Below are 22270 nucleotides of genomic sequence, written 5' to 3'. Positions count from 1 at the left end.
AATCAACTTGCTTTAAGTAGCCTCCTGCAAAATCACACAAAAACACTTCTGCTTACATCTCACTAGTCAGAATTTAGTTACCTGGCTACACTTAGCAAGTGAAGCTAGGAAATATGGTCTGTTACCGTATGTCTGTGTTAATAAGGTACTTGCAGATTATTATTGGAACTGAAAAGTGATTCAAACATGATATAAATTTATTTCTCACTCACATAAAGTCCAAAATAATGTTCTTGATTGGCAGGTGGTTGTCCTCCAAGAAGTGATTATGGGACCCAGGTTTCTTCTATCTTGTGCCTCTACCATCTTCAACACTTGTCTTCCAAAACTTGTTTGCATCAAACTGTAACAGGGGAAAGAGTGTGGAGTATCAGCAAGGGAGGTTGTTATGGGCCAGAACAGGAAGTGACATGTACCACTTCCACTCACTAATGGCTATATATTACCGCAAGGGAGGCTGAGAAATAGTGCCCCCCCAAAAGGTATGGGTTGATGACCAGCCACTAGGGCAATGAACCCAGCTAAAAACTAGGGTTCTGTTATCAAGAAAGAAAAGAGGATGGATATTGGGAGACAAGTAGCAGTTACTGTCACAGGAGGCAAGTTGCATTGAAGGGCTAGTAAGCAAATACCATCTTCCAGCAACAAGATGGCATGCTCCAGAACCCAAAGATGACAGTTCTGCCATAGATTTCATTTTGAAATGATGCCTCATCACAAATATCTCAAGGAGTTTTCAGCACTCGCCCCCCCAAAAAAAAATGTTCTTAAAGTAAAATTAGTACATTGTAGTTAAGCAATTTAATTTTATTATTTTATTTTCTTAATGCTACAAAATGCTTTTTAATCGTCTCCGAAACTCAACCAGGTTAGGGTATATAGAGAACAACAGAGAAACATAATATTAATGATTTAACATTATTGCAACCTCAACTGAAGAATTCCTACTCATGAACTTTTATATATAATGTGTTCATTTTGAGAACTACTTTTATGTTCTCAATTTGTTTCCATTGTACATTTATGAATTTGTAATTTTAATCTTGAGGTTTTTTTAATTTACAAAATCTACTACTTTGCGAAAGAGAAAGATACTGGCTGAGTGGGTTCACATATAAGCCTACTGCTTTACATATATATTATATATTTATATATGTGTAATATAATATATATATATATATATATATATATATATATATATATATATATATCTTTTTATATTGAAAACCACAAACTGCTTTTGCAGCAACCTAATGCTTAATGACTATGGAAACTTCGCCAAGTCTATCTCTCTGACCTTCAGTTTCCCGATCCATAAGAAAGGGTGATAATATCAACCTCACAGGGATAAGTGTATATAAAGTACCCAGCATGGTTAGTGCCTGGATCATAGCATAGTAAGCACTGAAAAATAGCAGTTTTCATTCATAATCAGCCTTGGGCTGGATGTCAGGTGCAGTTGGGTGATAGAAAAGGTAGATCACCTATCTGTAAAGATCAATTCTTTCACAAAACTCACACAAATAGCATACATGGTATGTCCAAGAAATCCCATACCACATATATAACCAAATGCTAAATTCTGGGACACTCTCTACAAGTACCCTGGGGGTTCAGAAGACACTGGGGATCAAGGGAGGACCTGGGGCCACATGACCTGAGCTTTGAAAGCAGTGTAGGGTTGTAATGGGTAGTGAGAGAACATTTAAGGTGCCTCGGACAGAGTAGTCCCTCAAACCACTGAATAAATGAGCGAATGAAGGGAAGGACATGAACAAACGACAAAAAGTGCAGGTCCAGTGCGTGGGTGAGTGAAGGGAGTCCTTAATTTTCTCCTTTGGTGGGTGGTAATGTGTAGGGAGACATGCTGTCCAGAATGGAGGAGCCCACCTGAGCGGGGCCTTAGAAACTAGGTCAGGTATTTGGGTTGAAGTGGTGGAATTGTGGACCAGAGGAAGAAAATGATGAGAACAGTGCTTCGATCCCTTCAGGCTTGGTTAGGGGTCCTGTTGCAGGAGCTCAATGCAGGAAGTTGGCCAGCAGCCGGTGTCAGGGACTTTGATGAGAGGCAAGTAAAGCTAGGCTAAAGCAAGACTCACATAGGGACACAGAGGGCATGGGGATCTACGGCTCAAGCAGATCTTCAGATAAGGGAGTGAAAGAGGAGACGAGAGAAAGGTTGGCTCTTTCATGGCTACAACATTAGTAGTGATTCTAACAGACAGGAAAAGAGAGAGCTGAAGAGCAGTGGAAGATGAGCTCAGTGATGAGTTTGTTGGTTTGTGAGCTGGTGATGACATATACAAGTAGAAATGCCCAGTGGGCAATTTAAAGGTCAAAGTTAGAATTCGACACAGGGAGACAGATTTGGAAGTCATTATTATAGAGACTGTGAATAAAAACAATGAAATGGAGGAGATCTGTGAGGGACCAATATAAACAGGAAAAAACACCTAGAAAACCAAAGACTAAGTCTGGGGCAATGTATAAATTAAAAATATAAAAACATTCCAGGAATACCTAATATGACAACATGAACCTAAACAAAATCAGTTGTCATTATTAGGGCTGCATTATAACTTTTGTGGTTCCTGGAACTGCCATGGACATTTTTACCCTTGTGGGCTCCTTCCTCCATTAAAAAAAAATTAAATTAAAAATTATATTCTACAACTGCACTGGTATAAAGACAAATATAATCTAGATTGAATTATTATATATTTGTTGTTATATTATTTTGAAGTATTATATAATCATTGTTATATTTTCTCCCTTCTGATTTTAAAAGAAATTAAAATTAAAACATTTTCATGGGTCCCTAAAATATCATGGGCCTTATTGTGCCTAATGGTGTGAATAATCCAAAATAATGGGTAATTTTTAAAAAATCATGTATAGTTGATTTCAGAAAGTGTGTATGTAAAAAAACCCAAAAAACCTTTTTTTAATGTTATGTGCTAATGTTTTAATTAACCTTGATTCTCAGAGGTACGTAACCCATTGATGTGGCCCGGAACTGAGACGTGTGGCGGAGGGATTCAGGGTGAGATGGAACCAGAGGTTATCGTACTCTACAGTGTTAAAAAAGGAACTTTAAAATGCATATTCTTGGGTTCTCTCTCTCAGAAAACATGAGTCCCCTGTTAAAATGCCATCTTGTACATTCCAAGAGGAGTTGTTTTCAGAATAACTGTGTGGTTTTGATGTTTGGGGAGATTAATTCCTAAGTCTGTTTCATGAATGAAGTGAAATTTAGATCTTAAAAATATACCCCCTCCAAAAAATTGGAAATCTGAAACAGGTTACATTTAACCATAAAGAATCTCAACCTCAAATGAAGGATGGATGCCCTTAAAGGGTTTATTTCATTGTAGCAGAGATTCCAGGAAGAGCAGTAAGAGCTCAAATATGCAGACAACACAGAGGGACAGGGATGCAGAAGCACTTCAACCGTCGGGGCAGGGCCACAGGCATTTATTATCTACAGTATCTACTACACACTGAGTGCTGAAACCGCCAGCCTGGAGTAGGGGGGGGGTGGGAAGGTGGGGGGGGGGGCAAACAGATAAAACACACATAGAGACGTGTTAAGTTCTTGACTTGTTTACGTTCAGAAGGTACAGGAAATGACTTCAGGAGCCAAAGTGAGAAAAAGAACCCAAGGAGCGCTATCAAAAGTGGCAGATGACTCAGGAAGGACAAGAGTTACGTCTCCCCAACGTGGTCAAAAGGGTCACTGGCAGCTTTGGTGGTAGGGACTTCCTGCAGTGGTAGGTGTGGAGGGATGCTGCGCAGCAGGGGGTGTCCCTAAGGTAAGATCCCGAAGTCTGGCCAAGGGAGGCAGAAGATCTGGTTGGTTTTAGGACAAGCGGCTGCTTCAGCCTGGTCTGGAAATGCCCAACATAACAAAGGCCAGTGTTAATGGAGGGCTTGCTGTGTGCCCGGCAGTGTTCAAGCACTTTACATGTCATTTAACCCTCCTATCAACCTCTGCAGTAAGTACTGTTTTTACACCCATTTCTTCATAGATATGAAAATTGAGGCACAGAAGTTTAAGTAACTTGCCTAGGATCACACAGCTGATTAAAGTTGCAGAACCTGAATAAGAACCAGGGCGCTCTGTTTCCAGGCCCTGCACTCTTAACCGCTGGGGAGACTTACCCCACTGAGTGGTCTCTGGACATATTAGTAAACCTGGCACGTGGCTTTGGGTATTCAGCACTTGGTTTTGTTGTCGTTATTCTATCAATTTACACAGGTAAGTGAATGAAGCACCGAGAAGCGATTTGCTTGTGTTTGCACAGTAAAATGGCAGCAGAGGTGGAATTGGCCCCGATCACAGAGCATGGCTTACGTTCCCAGGCCTTACACATCCGAGGGTCTGAGCAGTGATTCGGAGCTCCTGGAACCATGTGGAATAGAGCTGGGCAGCCCAAGGGAAGCTGGGACCCCGTTCAAAAGACAAACACTTAGCGAGATCCCAGCCCAGATCTATGTCTGCACTCCTGGTGCCCCTCAAAGAGTAAATCGAGGTGACTTGGTTTTCTCTATCTGATCATTTAGAAAATGCCGGGTTTCAAGGCTTCTTCCCGTTAGGCCCAGGTGGTCTTGGATACATTCCGCTCTTTGACCAGGTGGATGAAAAGCTCTTTCTAAATGAGTAACATACTACCTGACATTATTTTAAATATATAAATACATACTTATGAATATATGGAATACATTGTTATATATAATATAGTAATAATGTATGCATACACACACACACACACACACACACACACACACACACACACACACACTGGTCATCTTGGTTTCTGCTTTGTCTTCCTAAGAGGAAAAACACAACCCAAGTATAAAGGGCTTGTAAATGTGCTTCTTTTTTACCAGAAGTTAATGACATTGCTTTATCAGCATGGAGTGTATGTAACTGACCTATTGGCCATTCTCTGTCCAGTAATGAAAATAAACGCCTTGGAAATGTGTGTACTCACTTTGACAGAGAAAACCGGAAGGTAATTGTCATAATGATTGGGTAATAAAGTTAGGCCCTGATGTTTGTGACTACAGTGATTGCTACTTCTGCTATTGCCACAGCTTAAGGAAAATGGTGGTGAAACGTCCATCAGAGAAGTTGAAAGGGTGACCGTATGATCTGTTGAAAAAAAACAGTAGTGTTAGCTATAGCTAAATTATGGATGTCACAGCTGAAGATAAAAAGATATACATGCCTACCCCTCCAATACAATGTGTGCATCTTTAAAAAGTACATATTGGTTATAGTTTTAAAATCTAATGCTGTTTAAGTAGTCTAGAGGAACATAGTTTTTCTTTTTATAATCCGTGATAAATTAGACTTTATAAAGTGTTTTTTTATATTCTGAATAATCGCCTCCTAATTTCTCTTTTCTAAAGAATACAGCATTCCAATAGTAACAGATACAAATAGTTATTAGCAATAAGAGATGATAATTATGGAGAATTAACATGGGAAAATCAAATATTCCTTCTCATGATTTTGGAACTGACATTGAGCAGGGGAGGGACTGATAAAACCTCCAGGCTATGCATTTATCTGCAGAAGTCACCTCCTCTGGGTGTCATAGTCTGAAACTCAGAGCACGTGGGTTGGCTCCTTGAGCTCAGTCTGTGTCATTGTGTAGCCTCAAAATGCTCAGAGTTCATGTGTGGTTAAGCAGAGAATTTACCATAGCTATTTTCCCTCCTGACCCATCTATTATAAAACACTGTCTACAGAGATTTGCGAACTTAGGTTTTTTTCAGGACAACACAATAAGCTGCCATATCCTGGCTTAGTTGGGGGTGGGGCAGGCATGGCCTCCTGGCCTTGGAGGTGGGATGTGGTGCGACTCTTGTTCTTCTGCAGGCACCGTCCCAAGGGGCGCCTGAGGATGCCGAGGTGGCTGCGGTCCAGGTGAATTGGAGGCAGTCCTGGAAGGAAGAACATCCATCATGCTTAGGAAGACCTTAGGTTGGAATGGCTGCCTTGAGCCTGCAGAGATTTTTTATAAAGTTCCTGGTCATGAAACACTCTTTCTGTCTCTGCTGCCATATGTTTTTCCAGCTGGACCTCCACCAGTCTCCTGCTCTCCAGAAAGTTCTCATTCATTCAGCCCAAGGGTATCTCACTGGCTTTTCTGAGGACTGCTGGAAGTTCCAGCAGGAGTCTTGGCCACATGGAAAATCAAGCTGTTTCAAATTGGGTCTCAAATTGGGAGTCCCTGCCTTCAGAGGCTGTGCTTTCATTCCTTAGTAATTTAAATTTGGAGAAATGTAAATAAACATACTTAAACGTGTGAAACTGTGTAAGAAGATTCTTATGAGCACACATTTTCTGTGATTCACACTTCCTCACCACATCCAACAGCAGGGAAATTTAACAACAGTTTTTGTCCAGACTGGAATCCACCCACTTCTTTACTCTGATTAGCCAGTGACCTCTGAACCTTGTTTTCATTGTTCATCTTTTATTAACCTGGGGCACCAGCGTGTTTTAGCTTTCCCAGGTGCTGTTTTTCGGATTGGTTGATACTACGGCTGGTAGCACAACTCCCCATACATTTTGGAGTTCTTGCCGATGGACCAAGGTTCACGCTTCCAAATTGTAACCCTGTTCTTTGTCATTCAGACTTGGTGGCTGCCCTGTTGATCATTTTCCCTCTTACCTTAGTGACCTATTTGTATTTGATTTACAGTCAAAACGGAGCCCACTTCCCGATTTTAATAGTGCCCCTGTTACTGATTGGGAAGTCAGTGACAATTATCTTCCCTCTGCCTCCTCCCAACTCACTACCATTAGCTTTTCCCGGTTTGCTGTTGTGTATGCCCAAATCTTCTCTCATCATCGTCACACTACAAAATCTGCAGGGGCAAAAGTGATGCCTATGATAATGCAGAGAAGTCTTAGAACGACTCACACTAGCAGTCTAAAATCCCAAATTTTGACAGGATTAGTTTGGGGGAGATCAATTATATTCAGAGATAGCTATGAAATCGTGCAGTCTGAATTGGTATTTTTCAAAGTAGGTAACAAAAAGCAGTATTATGAGGAAATCACACTGATTTTCACTTTCTTTCTAGTTTGTTGGTCTCACTAAATGCTTAAACAAGAATATAATTACAATATTTCTAAGCCGACTGTGTAACTGCTCTGAGCTCGACAATATACCTCCCAACACTCACGATAATACAAGTGGCATATATCTGCAAGGTTACCCATTAAACAACTGTGACAGATCGTATTTCTGGTTAATTGTTAGTTCCTTATGACCTTAGACTTTGCCTGTGTATTTAATAACACCATCTGCTGTTCAGGGTAGCAATACTACCTTTTACACGAGGATTACTGTTCTTACTTCGTAAACAACAGTGTTCAATTGGAGGTGTTGAAATGCTACCATGGAATTATTTAAATTATACTACCTATGGAAAGCTGAAAGAAAGTGACTTTCTTCCCTATGCTGGCTTTCCTGGCTTCTCCTAAAACATCATAATTTATGTACCATAATAGAAGCATAAAAAAGATTTACAAGTTGTATTCTTGGTCTGCAAAATGAAATATTTTAAAAGAACTCTGACTCTGTTATGCCTGTCCTGTTTGTCTTCTTCCAGGCTAGTTTCTTGTTGCATAGAAGTCTCTGGGAAATTTCCCAATAAAACAGACAAGTAAAAAAGTAATTCCTACAAAGTGAAATGAGATGAGACCTTTCTTGTTGTTGTGGGTTTTTTTTTTTTGGGTTTTTTTTGTTTGTTTTTTTAAGGAGGGCGCAGCTCACAGTGGCCCACGCCGGGACTGAACCGGCAACCTTGATGTTATTATGGTAGCACCACGCTCTAACCAACTGAGCCAGCCAGCCAGCCACTGAGACCTTTCATTTTTAACTATTACCCAAGATCATGCCTCTCTGTTTCAGGGCATGTTGAGAATCCTGCTGGTGTTCAAGAAATACCGAAACATCTGCTAACGTGGGCCCTAATAAGGTAGATGTTGGCAGAATTTTAAGTCGGCTACCTTTGTTTGGGACTCACAGATAATGGGGCCTGTAAAAACGAACTCTGAGGGTGGGGGAGGGGGGAGCAGAGCATTTACTGTTAATCTAACCAGTCCCACACTAGCCAGTATAGTAATTTGGTGCAGTGCTCCAACCATGAATCAGAACTTCCGAAAAACAGAGGCTCTGTGGTGTGGGACAACTGGCTTGTTTCTAACTTTTATCCTTAGCGTGGTGACACTATTAAGAAGCAAGAGCGCTGAGAATGAAGCATTCCAGGTAACGTGTGTCTGGTTTTGCACTAACTTCCGTTCTGAACTGGGACAAGGTTCACAAACTTGACCCAGCACTCACACAACCCATAACTTTATGCTGAAATGTGGACACTTCGCAGAGTGCGGGTCTTGTTTTTTCTTTTTAGTCACTTGGAACAGGAGAGGTTGGCCTGAACACCCACCACATGAAAATAATCAAGAGGTCGTCTGCCAACAGAAAACAATTTCAAAAGTATGGAATGTAGACTTCTGAGCCTAAACCACTTGACAGCGTCCCAAAAAGGCATGTCCTGACATGTTTTCCGTCTAAGAGGGCTTCAGCATTCCAGGCTTTTAAAAGAATGTCTCCTGTTACAGCTAAAAGGGGCTGCCTATCCTTTTCCACCCTCTGAAGTCAAGGAATCTGGAAGTCTGGTTCTGGAACACTCGTTTTAAAATATATTGAATAACGTTTGGATGAAAAGTAAAGAATATGGCTCTTTTTTGTGTGTTTAAGACTAGTCGGAATGAAACATTACACATTAGTGCTTCCCACCACCATTTTTGAAAAACATAGAATTTAAGAAACTTCCTTAAGTTTTTTCATAATCAGACCCAAATTAACAAGTCACTTAAAAGGTTATGAATGTAACATTTCACTGTAGTTAACCAAGTCACAAATTTCAAAACATCAGAATTCCTAGAACTTACTCTCATAACATCCTTTATAAATTCAGTATATAGCCAGCGAAGAAGCCACACAGCTATTAAGCAGTGGAATCCTGGGTGAGAATACCAAAAAACCTCAAAACAACTTTCCACATCCTGCTGACCTATTCAGCCAAATGCTTGTCAGTGTATGGAAGGAACTGTTGTTGTTTTTCTTCAACGGGGGCCCTCTTGAGTAACCCGAAAAGCCTGTGCATAATGTATTGAATCTTTGCCACGCATTTATATCTAAAATAAGGTGGTCTCTTGTGGAAAGAAATATTTTCCATAAGCCTTGAAACACTTTAGTTTGGCATATTAATGCTGATACAGCTGTTTCTGCCCTGGCTAACTTTAAGTATAGACCGTGGTTTAGACGCTCCTGGCCTGGGATCTGAGCCCAAACCCAGCAGACACAATGCTTTTGGATGATGGGATGCTCTGGTAGCCATTTAACCTCACAACTTTATTTGGATGGCACGATGCCCCAAAATGAAGTTACTGGTTATTTTTTTGCATGGTTTTTCCCTGCATTGTCTTATGATACCTTATGTGTCAGAAGAATGTTGGGTTGGATTTATCAGATTCTCCTGGACACCCTTTGTCCCCACGAAAGGTCAGAGCAGAAATGGTTTCAAGCTTAGCATCCCCTCGTCCACTCAAGAACACAGGCCCAGAGTGTCCACGTGACCTGCCTCAGGTCCTATGCCAGGTGCATGAAGTGAACCTCAGCTATCTCCTGTGCAGATATTTACATGTATGTAAAAAAGAACCTGTGAAGAAAATAGAAATAGGAGGTAGCCCACCAGTGGGCTAAAGAAAGAACTGCAGTCTGGGAAACCCAAATTATAGCTGTCGTTTAACTGCACATTTTCTGTCTCAAGGCAAAGTGCTTACTGGCGTGGTGCCTCAGTTTACCAAATTCATAAAGAGACGTGGATGTTGTCAGTTACTGCTAAGAATAATGAATTGGTCTGATAATGCAAATTAGATAGAAAGAATAAAAGCAGCCTGAAAAATGTTTAAAATCTAGCTATCTCTTAAATGCTAAGAGATAATGGCCCCCAGGAAGTTCAATGTGTGTAGTCCCCAGGCATGTTTCAGAACAAACTTCCTCACTCAGGAATTTGCTTGAAGGGCTGAGCCAGCTTGCCAACAAGTCTGTCAAAGTTCATTTGTCTTTGGATTTTAGCTGTCTGTGACAAGCTTTTCAGTAAACACACTGTACTCAGGCAGTCATTTTAGGAAATCAATTTCTCTATTTCTGTCCACGAGTGGTCTTTTGCTAGGACTAGACTCAGGCTGTCTGCTCCCATGTACTTAGTGTGAATCTTAATTCTATCAATGGTTTTGCACTCCCCTTGGCAAAGAAGTATTACCATGTGGGCACTGGAACGGATGAGCCAATGAACCCAGCCATTCACTCCAATTAATAAATTACAGTCCACAATTAGTCTTTTTAACTTTCCTTCCTTTTCCCCTTCTGCAGGAAGCTGTGTCTCCTTTATACGTAAGACTGAAAAAAAAAGTTTGGAAAAAGAATTTGGTTAAATATTTAGATTTTTGGATGGATACCATTGGAATAACACCTCTACACATAAAATGATAGTTTTAAATAACAACACTTTTTTTTTTTTTTTGCCAAACACATTAGACTAGAGTAAGCAAGCCACCAGAACAGATTACTCAAACCTCATTAGTAAAGGCCAAATTTTCCAGCTGATTGTTCTTTTACAAAATATGTTTTTTGTCTTGTCAAGAGAAAGTCAGTCCAGTTCATACTTGCTAATTTCTATTTCATAAGAAATACAAACAATAATAATGAAGGCTTATTTGAATAAGTTATGATCGTTTTGCTTCCTACCGCCCCTTGAAATTCTATGAAATATCTGACCCAGTGGTTTTTCCTTTTCAGTGCCCTATAGCCTATTATATTTATTTATCTGAGTGCAAAGTAGTCGGGATTGGAGTCCTACAATAGGAATTAAATGAATTCATTAGATTTTCCTCTTTGTGTTTAAGGAAATAGGTCACAAAGTGTTAGAGGTGCAGTATTCCAGTTTGGTGAGTGCCCAATCCGTTTCCTCACCACACTAAATCCCAGAATTGAAGTTTTTATCCTAACATCTACATCCATTTTTATCTAAGGTTCATAAAGACCAGCACAAAATGGTTTGCCATTTAAGGAATCCCATGCTAGGCATGGTGGGGTGGCCAATGCCTCTCACCTTTACCATGTCTCTCTATCTGTTGTCACTGTTTACTTTACTTTAGGTTATGCATCCTACGAAAGATACCAGGGTTTCCTTTTTTCCTCTAAATATATAGATAAGCAAATCTTAATACTCTTTTTGTTAACACAGATGTTAACACTCTTTTGCTAGGCCTCTAAACTGTGCTTACATGATTTTTTAAATGCAAAGTGCAAATAGAATGTTCTAGACTTTGTGGTTAGACAACAAGACTCATACCTGGATTTCAGTTCTGACACTCACCTTTAGTGTTACTGCAGGCAAATCATTTAATCGTTTACTACCTTAGGTTTTCAGTTTCTGAAAAAGGATGACAAGATAATAGAATTTATACTTGAAATATTTTTTTGAATGTCCATATGAAAGATATAATAAACACAAAGACATTATGCTTAACTTTTTAGAATTGTCACATCTTCTATTTTTTCAGTTCCCTTACTACTAAATGTGTATGTAGGAAAGTTACATTTTTAAGTAGGCAAGTTAATGAGAGAAAATTTGCCATTTTAATATTTTCAAACATTATCTGTGAAGTTAGTTCACTATTTTGTCAGCGTCTTCCTACTGATATCTTTTAAAGGATTTTAGTGAGTGTCTTAAATATAAGTTAAACCTGCATCCAGATATTATTCCAGAAAAGTGCACTTCATCATGTTCTTTCCAAAAAGTCAATAGGAGGATTCTGGCATTAAATGGCTATTGAATCCCTTCCAGTTCTCCTACAAATTTCCTTGCAGCCTGAGAGAGTATGTGACCTCAGTCTCTCCTTTGCCTGTATTTTCACTTAGCAATTTAAATTCTGAGGCAGTAAGAATTTAGCCTACATCAAGACCCCAAACTTTACTGTAATGGGGACCTGCACATGTGTTTACATAGAGGCTGGTGACTAACAGCTTCTGTGTATAATATGTGGATGATTAAGAGCTCCTGTGACTTTATTTGGCCTGATTCTTAGACCCTCCACAGAGTTTATCTCCTTCACGTGCAAAAGTTTCCTTAATATACGAATGCTTTCCGTGCACAGGAGAGGCAGGCTATAGGGAAAGGTCGAACAAAAGGAAAGCATTTCTAAAAAAGTACACTTGCAATTCAAAAAACAGAACTGTCTCATAAAATGGTATTGCTTAGAAGAAAAGCTCTCATATCTATCACAAAAGGTTCATTTATGTCCTGACTCTATATAGTATGTGTCGATGTATTCACATAAACAAATATGTTCAAACATATATTTATAATCTTTTAAAGTGGGAAAGCTCTGAGTATCACGTCTTTCCAGTCTTACGGTACTTTGTTTTGCCCAAGTACAAAGAGCCTAGGATGGTATCCACAGAAATGCAAAAACCACGTCACTGCATTTTTTTCTCCTTCAAATATGCCAGGGGTCAGAGTTTAAGCAGCTTTAGTATGGTTGCAACATCATGCTATTAATAGAAACTGCACTCTAAAAGAATGAAGGCTGATTCCACCACATGTGGATATAGGGTGAACGCTGAACTCAGCACACCACCTCCCAGCTAGCACCCACACACTGCTGAGGGTGGGGGTGGCACCCTCCTGCAGCAGGGTGTCCTCTGGTGGGAATTATTTCTTTACACTGCCCTGTGGACTGTCAGTACAGGTCTGTGGTGTTAACAAGAGCATCTCCACTGCAATGAGCTCTGGCGACCAGTTCGGGTTTCAGATGTTTACCGCTCACACAGTGGCCGCCTCAGTATGGGGAGGTCAGATCTGTTCTTCCCATTGAGCTGCTGCTTAGAACTGCTCCCTCTGGTTTACCTTCCCGTCACTTCCCTCACTCCTGCTTGTGTCAGTACCATATTGAACAGCTTTTCTTTCGCTCCTAAACTGTGACTTTCATTTTTTAAATCTTAGAAATTAGAGCTGGGAAGGACTGTTGCTTTGTCTAGACTCAGCAATTTTCCCCATAGAATATTTCCTTTAGTCCTGAAGTCAAATTGTGGCATTTCAGCATTCTGGTTAAAAGCCAGCCTCAACCCACAGCTCCACTACATTGCACACGGCCCGCGCCTGCCTGTCCAAGTACGAATGTGTGGGAGCTCACTGCAGCCAAGCAGGTAACCTTGACTCCGAATGTCAAAGATTACCATAGGCAAAGATTACCATAATTCTCTTCTGAAAGGGCCTGGGCCTTAAGCAGGAGGGCAGTCTACGTGACTAAAACATACCGACTTCCTCTTTCATAAGTCATCACATGATGAACTACAATTACAATTCCTGCCTTGTCTCTGCGAATTGCAGACGCATTGCCTCACCCTAGAAACCCTGCCCCAGTGCGCGGAGGAGGAGGCGCGGTGACTGCTGCAGCCGCGCTTTGGAAGGGATCCAGCTCCTGGCTGCGCCGGGAGGGAGGGCGGGAGTGGGAGACAAAAACAAAGCTGTGTTTACTTAGCATACATCGATAAAGCTGCTTCAGAGCTCCTTGAAAGGCCAGGCAGCAGGAAAGACTTTTGATACAATATAAGGAATTGCTGTCCTGGATCCAGGGCCAGCCTTAACCCCCTTGATCCCGGATCCTTTTATGGCAAGAGAGACCAGAACTAAAATAGCCTTTCCATTTTCCTGCGGGCATTTCATTAGGGAAGTTACATCAACCCAGTTTCGACATTAAACTGGTAGTGTTAAGATAAAAAGGAAATGCTCTCCATTTGGAGAAAAGCTCCGTTCTACAAAAATCCTTAGGCCCTCTCAAGGCAGAGTTTGCATCTCAGTATTTCTACTCTGGGCTATCCCTTGAGGGTATTAGTGCCCTATTGCAGGTAAATGAGTATAATTAGGCCATGGCTCCAACACTGACTTTTCTTGTAATGTTTCCTCACTGCCTCATGGGGCCACTGCTTGGGGGTGTTGTAAAGGCTCACTTCTCTGCAGCACAAAGACTGGGCCTCAACCTCTTTGGGCAGTGGCCGGGTGGGCCAAGTCCCGTGCTAGAATAAGTGGCACAGTCTCCATGGACAGATTCTCTAAGAGGTGCGCGACAGCAGGGACAAGGAGTGACCAAACCCACACTGGCCCCAGCTACTGCGGGAAAGGCAACTGGCAGGTCCGTTTCCCCAGGTAGGAGAGGGTGACAAAAGTGCAATCGCGGGGCAGGATCCGGAACAGATGGGGAAACCTTTATGGCTTGTACACCTTCTCTGGAAATCCCCAAGAAACAACGTTCAGCGTTAGCTTGAAAAAAAATTTAGGTCTGGCATTACGTTTTCTGTGTCATTGCAAACAGGTTTTTTCATGTGCTTTAAGCGGCTCCCTCCACTGTTTTTCTAAGGGTGTTTTTTTTTCTCTTCCTTGTGGTTAATCCTTTGAAGCAACCTGGCATTTTCAATAGCAACAACTAGAGAGAAACGTCAGCAGGATTTTTTTCTCTCTCCACCTACCAATCCAGTGGTAGGAAAGATAATATAATTAGTACCCTGTTCTTCCCACACGTAACCAGCTCATGCCAGTCTCAGGGAGCCATGTGGGCCTGTTTTTCAACAAGAGCAGCATCAGAGGCCGCCCTTACAGAGTTGAAGTGTCAAAGTTCCGACTGAGAGTGATAAGCCCACGTCTATTAGTCGGTAAGACTAACGACCAGTCAAAAGTGATTTACCATAACACACACCAGCTCCTCCTCCCGATGCAAGTGTGAAACTCAAGTGCTCAGTTCAGCTCGGGCAGACCAGCGGCTGCCCACCGTGGCGGGCCGCGGCGGGTCGGCTGTTCGCGCTGGGCGCGTACGCCCCCACCCGGGCTGAGCCTGGCCCAGGTCGTGCGGTGAGCGCCCTCCGCTCCGCCCCCGGGGGCGCGGGGACGCCCGCAAGCAGCCTGGGCTTGCCAGCCACTCACCCCACAGCCCGCGCCTCACCACCTCGAGTACACGCTGGGCGCGAGGGCGGGGCCTCGAGGCGCAGAGCCGCCCGGGGGCGGGGCCTGCGCGTTGACGCGGCGCGCTGGCCGCAGATCCGGATCCCTGGAATGTGCGTTCGCTCAATGAGTTCGCCAGCGCCAGCGGCGCCGAGTCACGTCCGCGCGGAGTGTGCGCACTCGGCGACGGCGCACGCGGACCCCAGCCCTGCGCCCACGTCACGCGCCCGCCGCGGACCTACATAAGTGGCCGGGCGGTGGCGCCGAGGACCCGGGTCAGTGAAGAGAGGGGAGGGGGCCAGCAGGTCTCTGCACCGCGCGCCCCCCTCCCCCGCCTTCCGGACATCAGGAAAACTTAAGGGTTCTAGCACCGCGTGTCCCTACCAAGACACACACGAGTGTAAAGCACTACTGAACAGTCCAAGTGGAACTCCTAAAGCCCTGTGGGCCACGCTGGATGGAGAGTCCCCATCCTCCAGACAGCACTGACAGCCAAGTCATAAAGTGGCCTCGCTGATAAAAGCACGAGTTTTAGCACGATTTTACCCAAACAGACCTGGCGGGAGGGAGCCCTGAGAGAACACTCGAGGTCGCTGGGTGGCTGAAGAGCACAGCACACTCGCAGCGCCTTCAGCGGAGACGCGGACCGCGCCAGGGCAGCTCTCCCAGCAACGCCCGGCCTCCGCGTGGGGGAGGGGCGGGCGCGCGCGGGGGAGGGAAAGCGGGCGCGCGCTAGGGGAGGGGGCCCGCGCAGGCGCCGTGCGAGGCTGTCGAAGAATCGAGTCTGTAGAAGTGGAGCAGCGCGGCGGCAGCGGCAGCAGCAGCTGCGACGGCGGCGGCGGAGCTGAGGCGGGCTGGGCACTGACGCGCGCGCTGGAGAGCGGCGACACCCGGAGCTGTGAGGGAACAGCAGAGCGACCCGGGGCCTGCGCCGCGCACGGGCTCCACGCCGCCCGGCCGCCGCCCCGGCGCGGCATGCCCCGCCGCTCGGGCTGAGCCTGCCCCGGCGGCCGCCCCCCGGCCCCGCCCCCGGCCTCCCCGCCCCCGCCCCGCACTCCGCGCCCGCCGCCGCCGAGACCTGCTGCGCTCGCCCGCGCCCGCGCGGCCCGTCTTCGCCCCGGTCTGGAGGCCCGCCGCGGCCCCGGCCGAGCCCCGCCACCCGCCCGCGCCCGCGCCCGCCGGGGGCCGTGCTGCCGCGGCTGCAGCCCCTCGCCCCGCGCCCGCCGCCCCTCGTGCCGCGGGGCGCTGCGCGGGCGCCGAGCCCGCGCGGGCTCTGCCTTTGCCGCCGCCCCTGCCACCCCTGCGGCCGCCGCCGCCGCTGGTGGGGGAGCCGCGGGGTTGGGGGGGCCGGAGGGCGCGCGCGGGGCCGGCGGCGAGCGGTGTCCCCTCCTCCGCGGGCTCGGCGGATATGGCCGCGGCGGTGGCGGTGGCGGCTGCGTCCCGGCGGCAGTCGTGCTACCTGTGTGATCTGCCCCGCATGCCCTGGGCCATGATCTGGGACTTCACGGAGCCCGTGTGCCGCGGCTGCGTCAACTACGAGGGCGCCGACCGCGTCGAGTTCGTCATCGAGACGGCGCGGCAGCTCAAACGGGCGCACGGCTGCTTCCCGGAGGGCCGCTCCCCGCCCGGCGCTGCAGCCCCGGCCACCGCCAAGCCGCCGCCGCTCTCGGCCAAGGACCTTCTCCTGCAGCAGCAGCAGCTCGGCCATGCCGGACCTGAGGCGGCTCCTCGCGCCCCGCAGGCGCTGGAGCGCTACCCGCTGGCCGCCGCCGAGCGGCCTCCGCGTCTCGGCCCCGACTTCGGCGGGGCCCGGCCGGCCTCAGGCCTGGGCCAGCCGCCGACGCCGCAGCCGCCGCCCGTGAACGGCATCCTGGTGCCCAACGGCTTCTCCAAGCTGGAGGAGCCGCCGGAGCTGAACCGCCAGAGCCCGAACCCGCGGCGCGGCCATGCCGTGCCGCCCACGCTCGTGCCGCTCATGAACGGCTCGGCCGCGCCGCTGCCCGCCGCGCTCGGCCTCAGTGGCCGCGCTGCCGCGGGCCTGGGCTCCGCGCCTCCCTCCGAGCTGGGCGCGCACAAGCGGCCTGCGTCTGTGTCGAGCAGCGCGGCTGCGGAGCACGAGCAGCGCGAGGCGGGGGCCAAGGAAAAGCCGCCGCCGGCGCACCGCGGCCCGGCCGACAGCCTGTCTACCGCGGCCGGGGCTGCTGAGCTGGGTGCGGAGGGCGCGGGCAAAGGCCGCGCGCCTGGAGAGCAGGACTGGGTCAACCGGCCCAAGACCGTGCGGGACACGCTGTTGGCGCTGCACCAGCACGGCCACTCGGGGCCCTTCGAGAGCAAGTTTAAGAAGGAGCCAGCCCTGACTGCAGGCAGGTTGTTGGGGTTCGAGGCCAACGGGGCCAACGGGTCTAAAGCAGGTAGGGGCGGCTGTGGAGTGAGGGCACCTAGGGGAGAAGGGGGGACAGAGAGCGGGCAGGGGGTGCCCTTTCCATTCACCATTCTACCCCAGTCCAGAAACAACAAACACCCAACTTCCTGCTCTGCCGTAGGCGGAACCAGTGCATAGCGGCAACGTGTTCATGTGCTGAAGCAGCACAACAGAGATGAGTCAGACTGGGCTGACGGGCACTGACACAGGGTTTTCCTTTCCCAGCACATTCTTGGATGAGACAGGACGGCACCAGTCACCTTTTAACCTGTTGGGGGGGCCTTAACATGCGCACAGTTAAACCTGGTTACACGCCTACATGAGTAAAACCAGGCAATTGTGTATGTGCCATTTTCTGTAGCTTAAAAATCTGTCCAGCCCAGATCCCCATGTCCTGAGTGTTTTAAGTTGCACGTGCACTTGAAACTCGTGAGGTTTTTATATACAGGCTCTCAGAGGATAGGAACGTTTTAGTGAGTTTTGTTTTGTGTTAGCAAATGGTCCTTTTCAGTGCACATCCATTTATTTCTTCTTTTTCTCCTTTTGTTTGTTTTTCCAGTTGCAAGAACAGCAAGGAAAAGGAAGCCTTCTCCAGAACCAGAAGGTGAAGTTGGGCCCCCTAAGATCAATGGAGAGGCACAGCCTTGGCTGTCCACGTCCACAGAAGGGCTCAAGATCCCCATTACTCCTACGTCCTCTTTTGTGTCTCCACCACCACCCACTGCCTCACCTCATTCCAACCGGACCACACCGCCTGAAGCGGCGCAGAATGGCCAGTCCCCCATGGCAGCCCTGATCTTAGTAGCAGACAGTGCAGGGGGCAGTCATGCTTCGAAAGATGCCAGCCAGGTTCACTCCACACCCCGGAGGAACAGCAGCAGTCCCCCCTCTCCGTCCTCTGTGAACCAGAGAAGGCTAGGCCCCAGGGAGGTGGGGAGCCAGGGCGCAGGCAGCACAGGAGGACTGGAGCCAGTGCACCCTGCCAGCCTCCCGGACTCCTCTCTGGCGGCCAGTGCCCCGCTGTGCTGCACCCTCTGTCATGAGCGGCTGGAGGACACCCACTTTGTGCAGTGCCCATCGGTCCCGTCGCACAAGTTCTGCTTCCCTTGCTCCAGACAAAGCATCAAACAGCAGGGAGCTAGTGGAGAGGTCTATTGTCCCAGTGGGGAAAAATGCCCTCTTGTGGGCTCCAATGTCCCCTGGGCCTTTATGCAAGGGGAAATTGCAACTATCCTTGCTGGAGATGTGAAAGTGAAAAAAGAGAGAGACTCGTGACTTTCCGGTTTCAGAAAATCACCCAATGATCACCCTTAACTAAAACTGCTTGAATTGTATATATAGCTCCATATATATATATATATCCAAGACAAGGGAAATGTAGACTTCATAAACATGGCTGTATAATTTTGATTTTTTTGAATACATTGTGTTTCTATATTTTTTTTGACGACAAAAGGTATGTACTTATAAAGGCATTTTCTTCTTTTGTTAACGTTATTAGCATATTTCTGTGCTTTATTATCCTGGTGACAGTTACCTTTCAACGTAGGCCGTGACTTGCGCTGCTTTTTTAGAGCACTTGGCAAATCCGAAATGCTTCTAGCTGTATTTGTATGCACTTATTTTAAAAAGAAAAAAAAAAGCCAAATACATTTTCTGACATTGTAAGATTGCCTTACTGTCTGTTATTCCTAATTGCTGGCCCCTTTCTCAGGCTGGAGGCCAGTTGGTGGAGAAGGAAAGGAAATGAGTGAAAGGGGCACTGTTGTGAAGTGGGCATGCCTCTGGGAAATATCACCAAGTTTACCGCAAAACATTGTCCTTAGAGTAATAGGAAAATAGATCTTGAATCTTTCTCTATTTTGTTCTTAAGGTTCAGTTGTTGGGATGTTGAGGACTGCTTGACAGTTGCTGCTGAGAGATTTTTCAGGACTGTGTGGTTTGGGGAGGGGGGGCGGTTAAGGCAAAGTTGACCACTGTTCACTGCCCATGTGAACAGTTGTAAGATTATAATGCTGCATGCTAGTTGGTTACATAATACACAATTCAGTGACGGAAGGCGGTGATAATGGATGGTGGTGTGTACAAGATGGCCCTGCCATCTTTGAACAGAGCCTGGCTCTGCAGCGCCACTTCATCTTTGTAAACACCCCAGAGCTCTGTATGTTGTGGCTGTTGTCATTTCCTTTGAAAAGAGTTGCAAGGGACATTCCAGTCCAGGTGAACTTGGAGATTGTGGCATTGGTTTCGTTTCTGTTTTGTGTTTTGTTTTTTATCATTTACCTGTTAGTGCTGTTGCTGTTGATACTATCATCTACACCCTGTTTCTCGTGAGTGCTAAATACAGTATGGTACAATGACAGTAACATGGTGCTGCCAGGACTGCCCGTGGGCATATCAGTGACAGCCCAAATGGGGGTGGAGGAAACCTGTAATTTCCTTCTTACATGTGTTTGAAATACCAAGTGAATAATACAGTTCTTCTGGAAAAAAAATGTCAAACTAGTGAAAATTAAAGAAAAGATTTTACATAATAGACAGGCCCCACCTCAAACTATTTTTAGAAGCCTTTTGTAAACTAATTTCTTTTGATCACTATTTTGCATCAGTAAAACGATTTTTTTTAAAACCAATAAATCATCAGTTATTAGAAATAGTTTTCTCACAACGATGCTGGTTTTTCTTTTGTGCTGTTATTTAACATCATGGAAACACTATTTTAAGTCCTTTTATGTTCAGGTGTTTGTAACTTGGCCCTATAATTAGGCCGAATCATCACTTCAAGGTCTATTACAACTTACGTGTATTGTTCACAACCCAGCTTCTATTTTAATTTGAAAGTATAGATACAACTTACGTGTATTGTTCACAACCCAGCTTCTATTTTAATTTGAAAGTATAGATTGTTCTAGTTTGGGTTATTTTCTAGTTATGTTTTTGTCTTTTTAAAATTGCTCAAATATTTTAAATAGTCGGGTTATTAACACTTGAAAATCAGATACTGCACCAAATACAGTATTTTTCGTAGTGTTTTTAATGCGTGCACCTATTAATGCTGTGCAAATTCATGTTACCAGTCATTGTAATATTACAAACAGACTTGCATGATTAACCAGTTTGTTGTTACACTTTTTTTTAATTGGAGTAGCTATGACTCAGATCAGACTGGTTTCTCTTATGTAAATGTACACATGCAGAAACAGAGTCTATTTTACATGCCCATAAAGACATTTGTAAAGAATTCAACTATTATGGTCTGTTGTATAAATACGTATCTAGGCACTTTATTATAAACTGGAATTTGACCTCATAGATGTTACAAGTTGATCAGTCATTTGACCTAATTTGTGGTAGCTATCTGTATGTTTGCAATCTTAATACAGATAAGCTTTCCAAAAAGATTAATAAAGAACCATCCTGCTGTTTTGAATAAGTCTCTCCAGCTGTGGAAAAAACAAGCTATGGTTCTCTGTGCTGGGGGTTAAGGGGGAGAACAGCTTAAAAGGGCTGTGCTCTGTGTGGAGGTTACTCCTCTAAAAGTAAGATGTGTGCAGTCTGCCTGGCCCCTGGGTGGCCTTGGAAGGCTTGCAGCTAGGAAGCGTTGATCTGGGTTATTTTTCTGGCATTCTAGTAAGTTTAAAAAGTTAACATTGGGAAGTTAACATTGGGACATGGGTTTGATCTTTTGTTGTACCTGATGACAGTGCGGAGATCCCCCACAGCTGGATAAAGATGTCAGAAAGCTACTTACTGTACATGGGCAGTATCAGATTTCAAATCCTAATATTTCAGCTGTGCTTTTAATACTCAAAATATTAGGGGATGGGGTGTTGAAGCTTTCCCTTTTTTGCTTTAACAATTTATAGAATTTAACAGATGTACTGTCTTTCATGTGGCCTCACATTAAAAGTTACGAGAACGTACACATGGTTTACAGCTTTTACTATATACCTTTCCTTGGCCACCAAGTATTTTAAAAGTGTGCCACCTTTTAACCTTTACTTTTTTTTAAGTTGAAGGTGATACTTTTTCTATATATGATGAAACTCATGTCAACTGAAGTGAGTGTAATCTCAGATATCAACATTATTATATTTTAAAATCACGCTATGGAAATATCACCTGCATTCTGTCATTTGTCAGATTTACAGTACCTTTTTTTTCTTTAACTTTTAGCATTAAATAAAAATAAAATTGGGAGCACTGAACATTTTCTGAGGCCTTTTCTTAATTGTTTTAAAGTAAGGTTAGAATGGCTATTGCTTTAATCACTAGTGGCAATGTGACTCAGGATGTGTGGGTTTGGGGTTGGGGTTTGATGAACTGCAGAAGAAGAACAGGAGATACAAGACAGACAAAAAGGCAACTGATGGTAGGAAAAAAAGTTCTAGGGACTGGGGAAAGGGCAACTGGATAGGGGAAACAGATAAAGAGAAGAGCTGAGCAAAGTACAGCCAGAAACTGCTCGCTTATTTTTCAACTTGCAGTAGAGCCAACCATGCTGCAATAGTAGATTGGGAGGAGAAGATAGTGACGACATCGAAAAGACTGTCAAGACGTGGAGCTGCTCTCTGGAAAGCTTGGAATAAAACAGCCCGGTTGGGCCAAATGAAATGCACTGAAGACAAAAGAGAAAAAAAAGCCTACCCTTTGGAAAGCCTTGGAATAAAGTCCAAGTCAAAGCCATGTGTGAGCTTTATTGATGTCCTGAAACCTGAATTTATAAATAGAAATAAAAGGTGGAAAGCAAGCAGGAGC

General features: G+C 45.3%; 1 protein-coding gene and 1 long non-coding RNA gene across 20 annotated transcripts in view; one reads left to right on the top strand and one right to left on the bottom strand.

Moving 5' to 3' along the window:
* The window catches only part of LOC141567855 (uncharacterized), a 33250-nt gene extending 17482 nt beyond the window's left edge, over positions 1-15768 (bottom strand). For 12 of the 18 annotated variants that reach the window (XR_012490757.1, XR_012490762.1, XR_012490759.1 and 9 more), the window contains exons 1-4: positions 11470-15698; positions 10354-10490; positions 4995-9747; positions 213-343 (exon numbers count right to left, since the gene is read on the bottom strand). This is a non-coding gene — a long non-coding RNA (uncharacterized LOC141567855). Of the gene's footprint in view, positions 1-212; positions 344-4994; positions 9748-10353; positions 10491-11469 lie in introns of all 18 variants that reach the window. The other 6 variants (XR_012490770.1, XR_012490769.1, XR_012490755.1 and 3 more) reach the window with 6 other exon arrangements.
* A 491-nt stretch (positions 15769-16259) lies between these two features.
* IRF2BP2 (interferon regulatory factor 2 binding protein 2) lies at positions 16260-21720 on the top strand. 2 transcript variants are annotated; one of them, XM_074316671.1, is made up of 2 exons: positions 16260-17453; positions 18072-21720. In XM_074316671.1, the coding sequence occupies exons 1-2, from the start codon at positions 16499-16501 to the stop codon at positions 18785-18787; spliced, it is 1671 nt and encodes a 556-aa protein (XP_074172772.1). In that variant the 5' UTR covers positions 16260-16498; the 3' UTR covers positions 18788-21720. The 2 variants fall into 2 exon arrangements, with proteins under 2 accessions (XP_074172772.1, XP_074172771.1); XM_074316670.1 differs by having other exon boundaries at positions 16260-17501.
* Positions 21721-22270: the final 550 nt, after the last annotated feature.

This window comes from Rhinolophus sinicus, linkage group LG12 (assembly GCF_036562045.2).
Source record: "Rhinolophus sinicus isolate RSC01 linkage group LG12, ASM3656204v1, whole genome shotgun sequence".
Lineage (NCBI taxonomy): Eukaryota > Metazoa > Chordata > Mammalia > Chiroptera > Rhinolophidae > Rhinolophus > Rhinolophus sinicus.
The sequence above is the reverse complement of the archived record's forward strand: the minus strand, read 5'-3'. Positions and strand labels throughout refer to the sequence as shown.

Coding starts and splice junctions, on each gene's coding strand:
- IRF2BP2 (XM_074316670.1), top strand. CDS start 16,499: ATGGCCGCGGCGGTGGCGGTGGCGGCTGCGTCCCGGCGGCAGTCGTGC. Junction 17,502..18,071: donor GGCCAACGGGTCTAAAGCAG/GTAGGGGCGGCT, acceptor TTGTTTTTCCAG/TTGCAAGAACAGCAAGGAAA.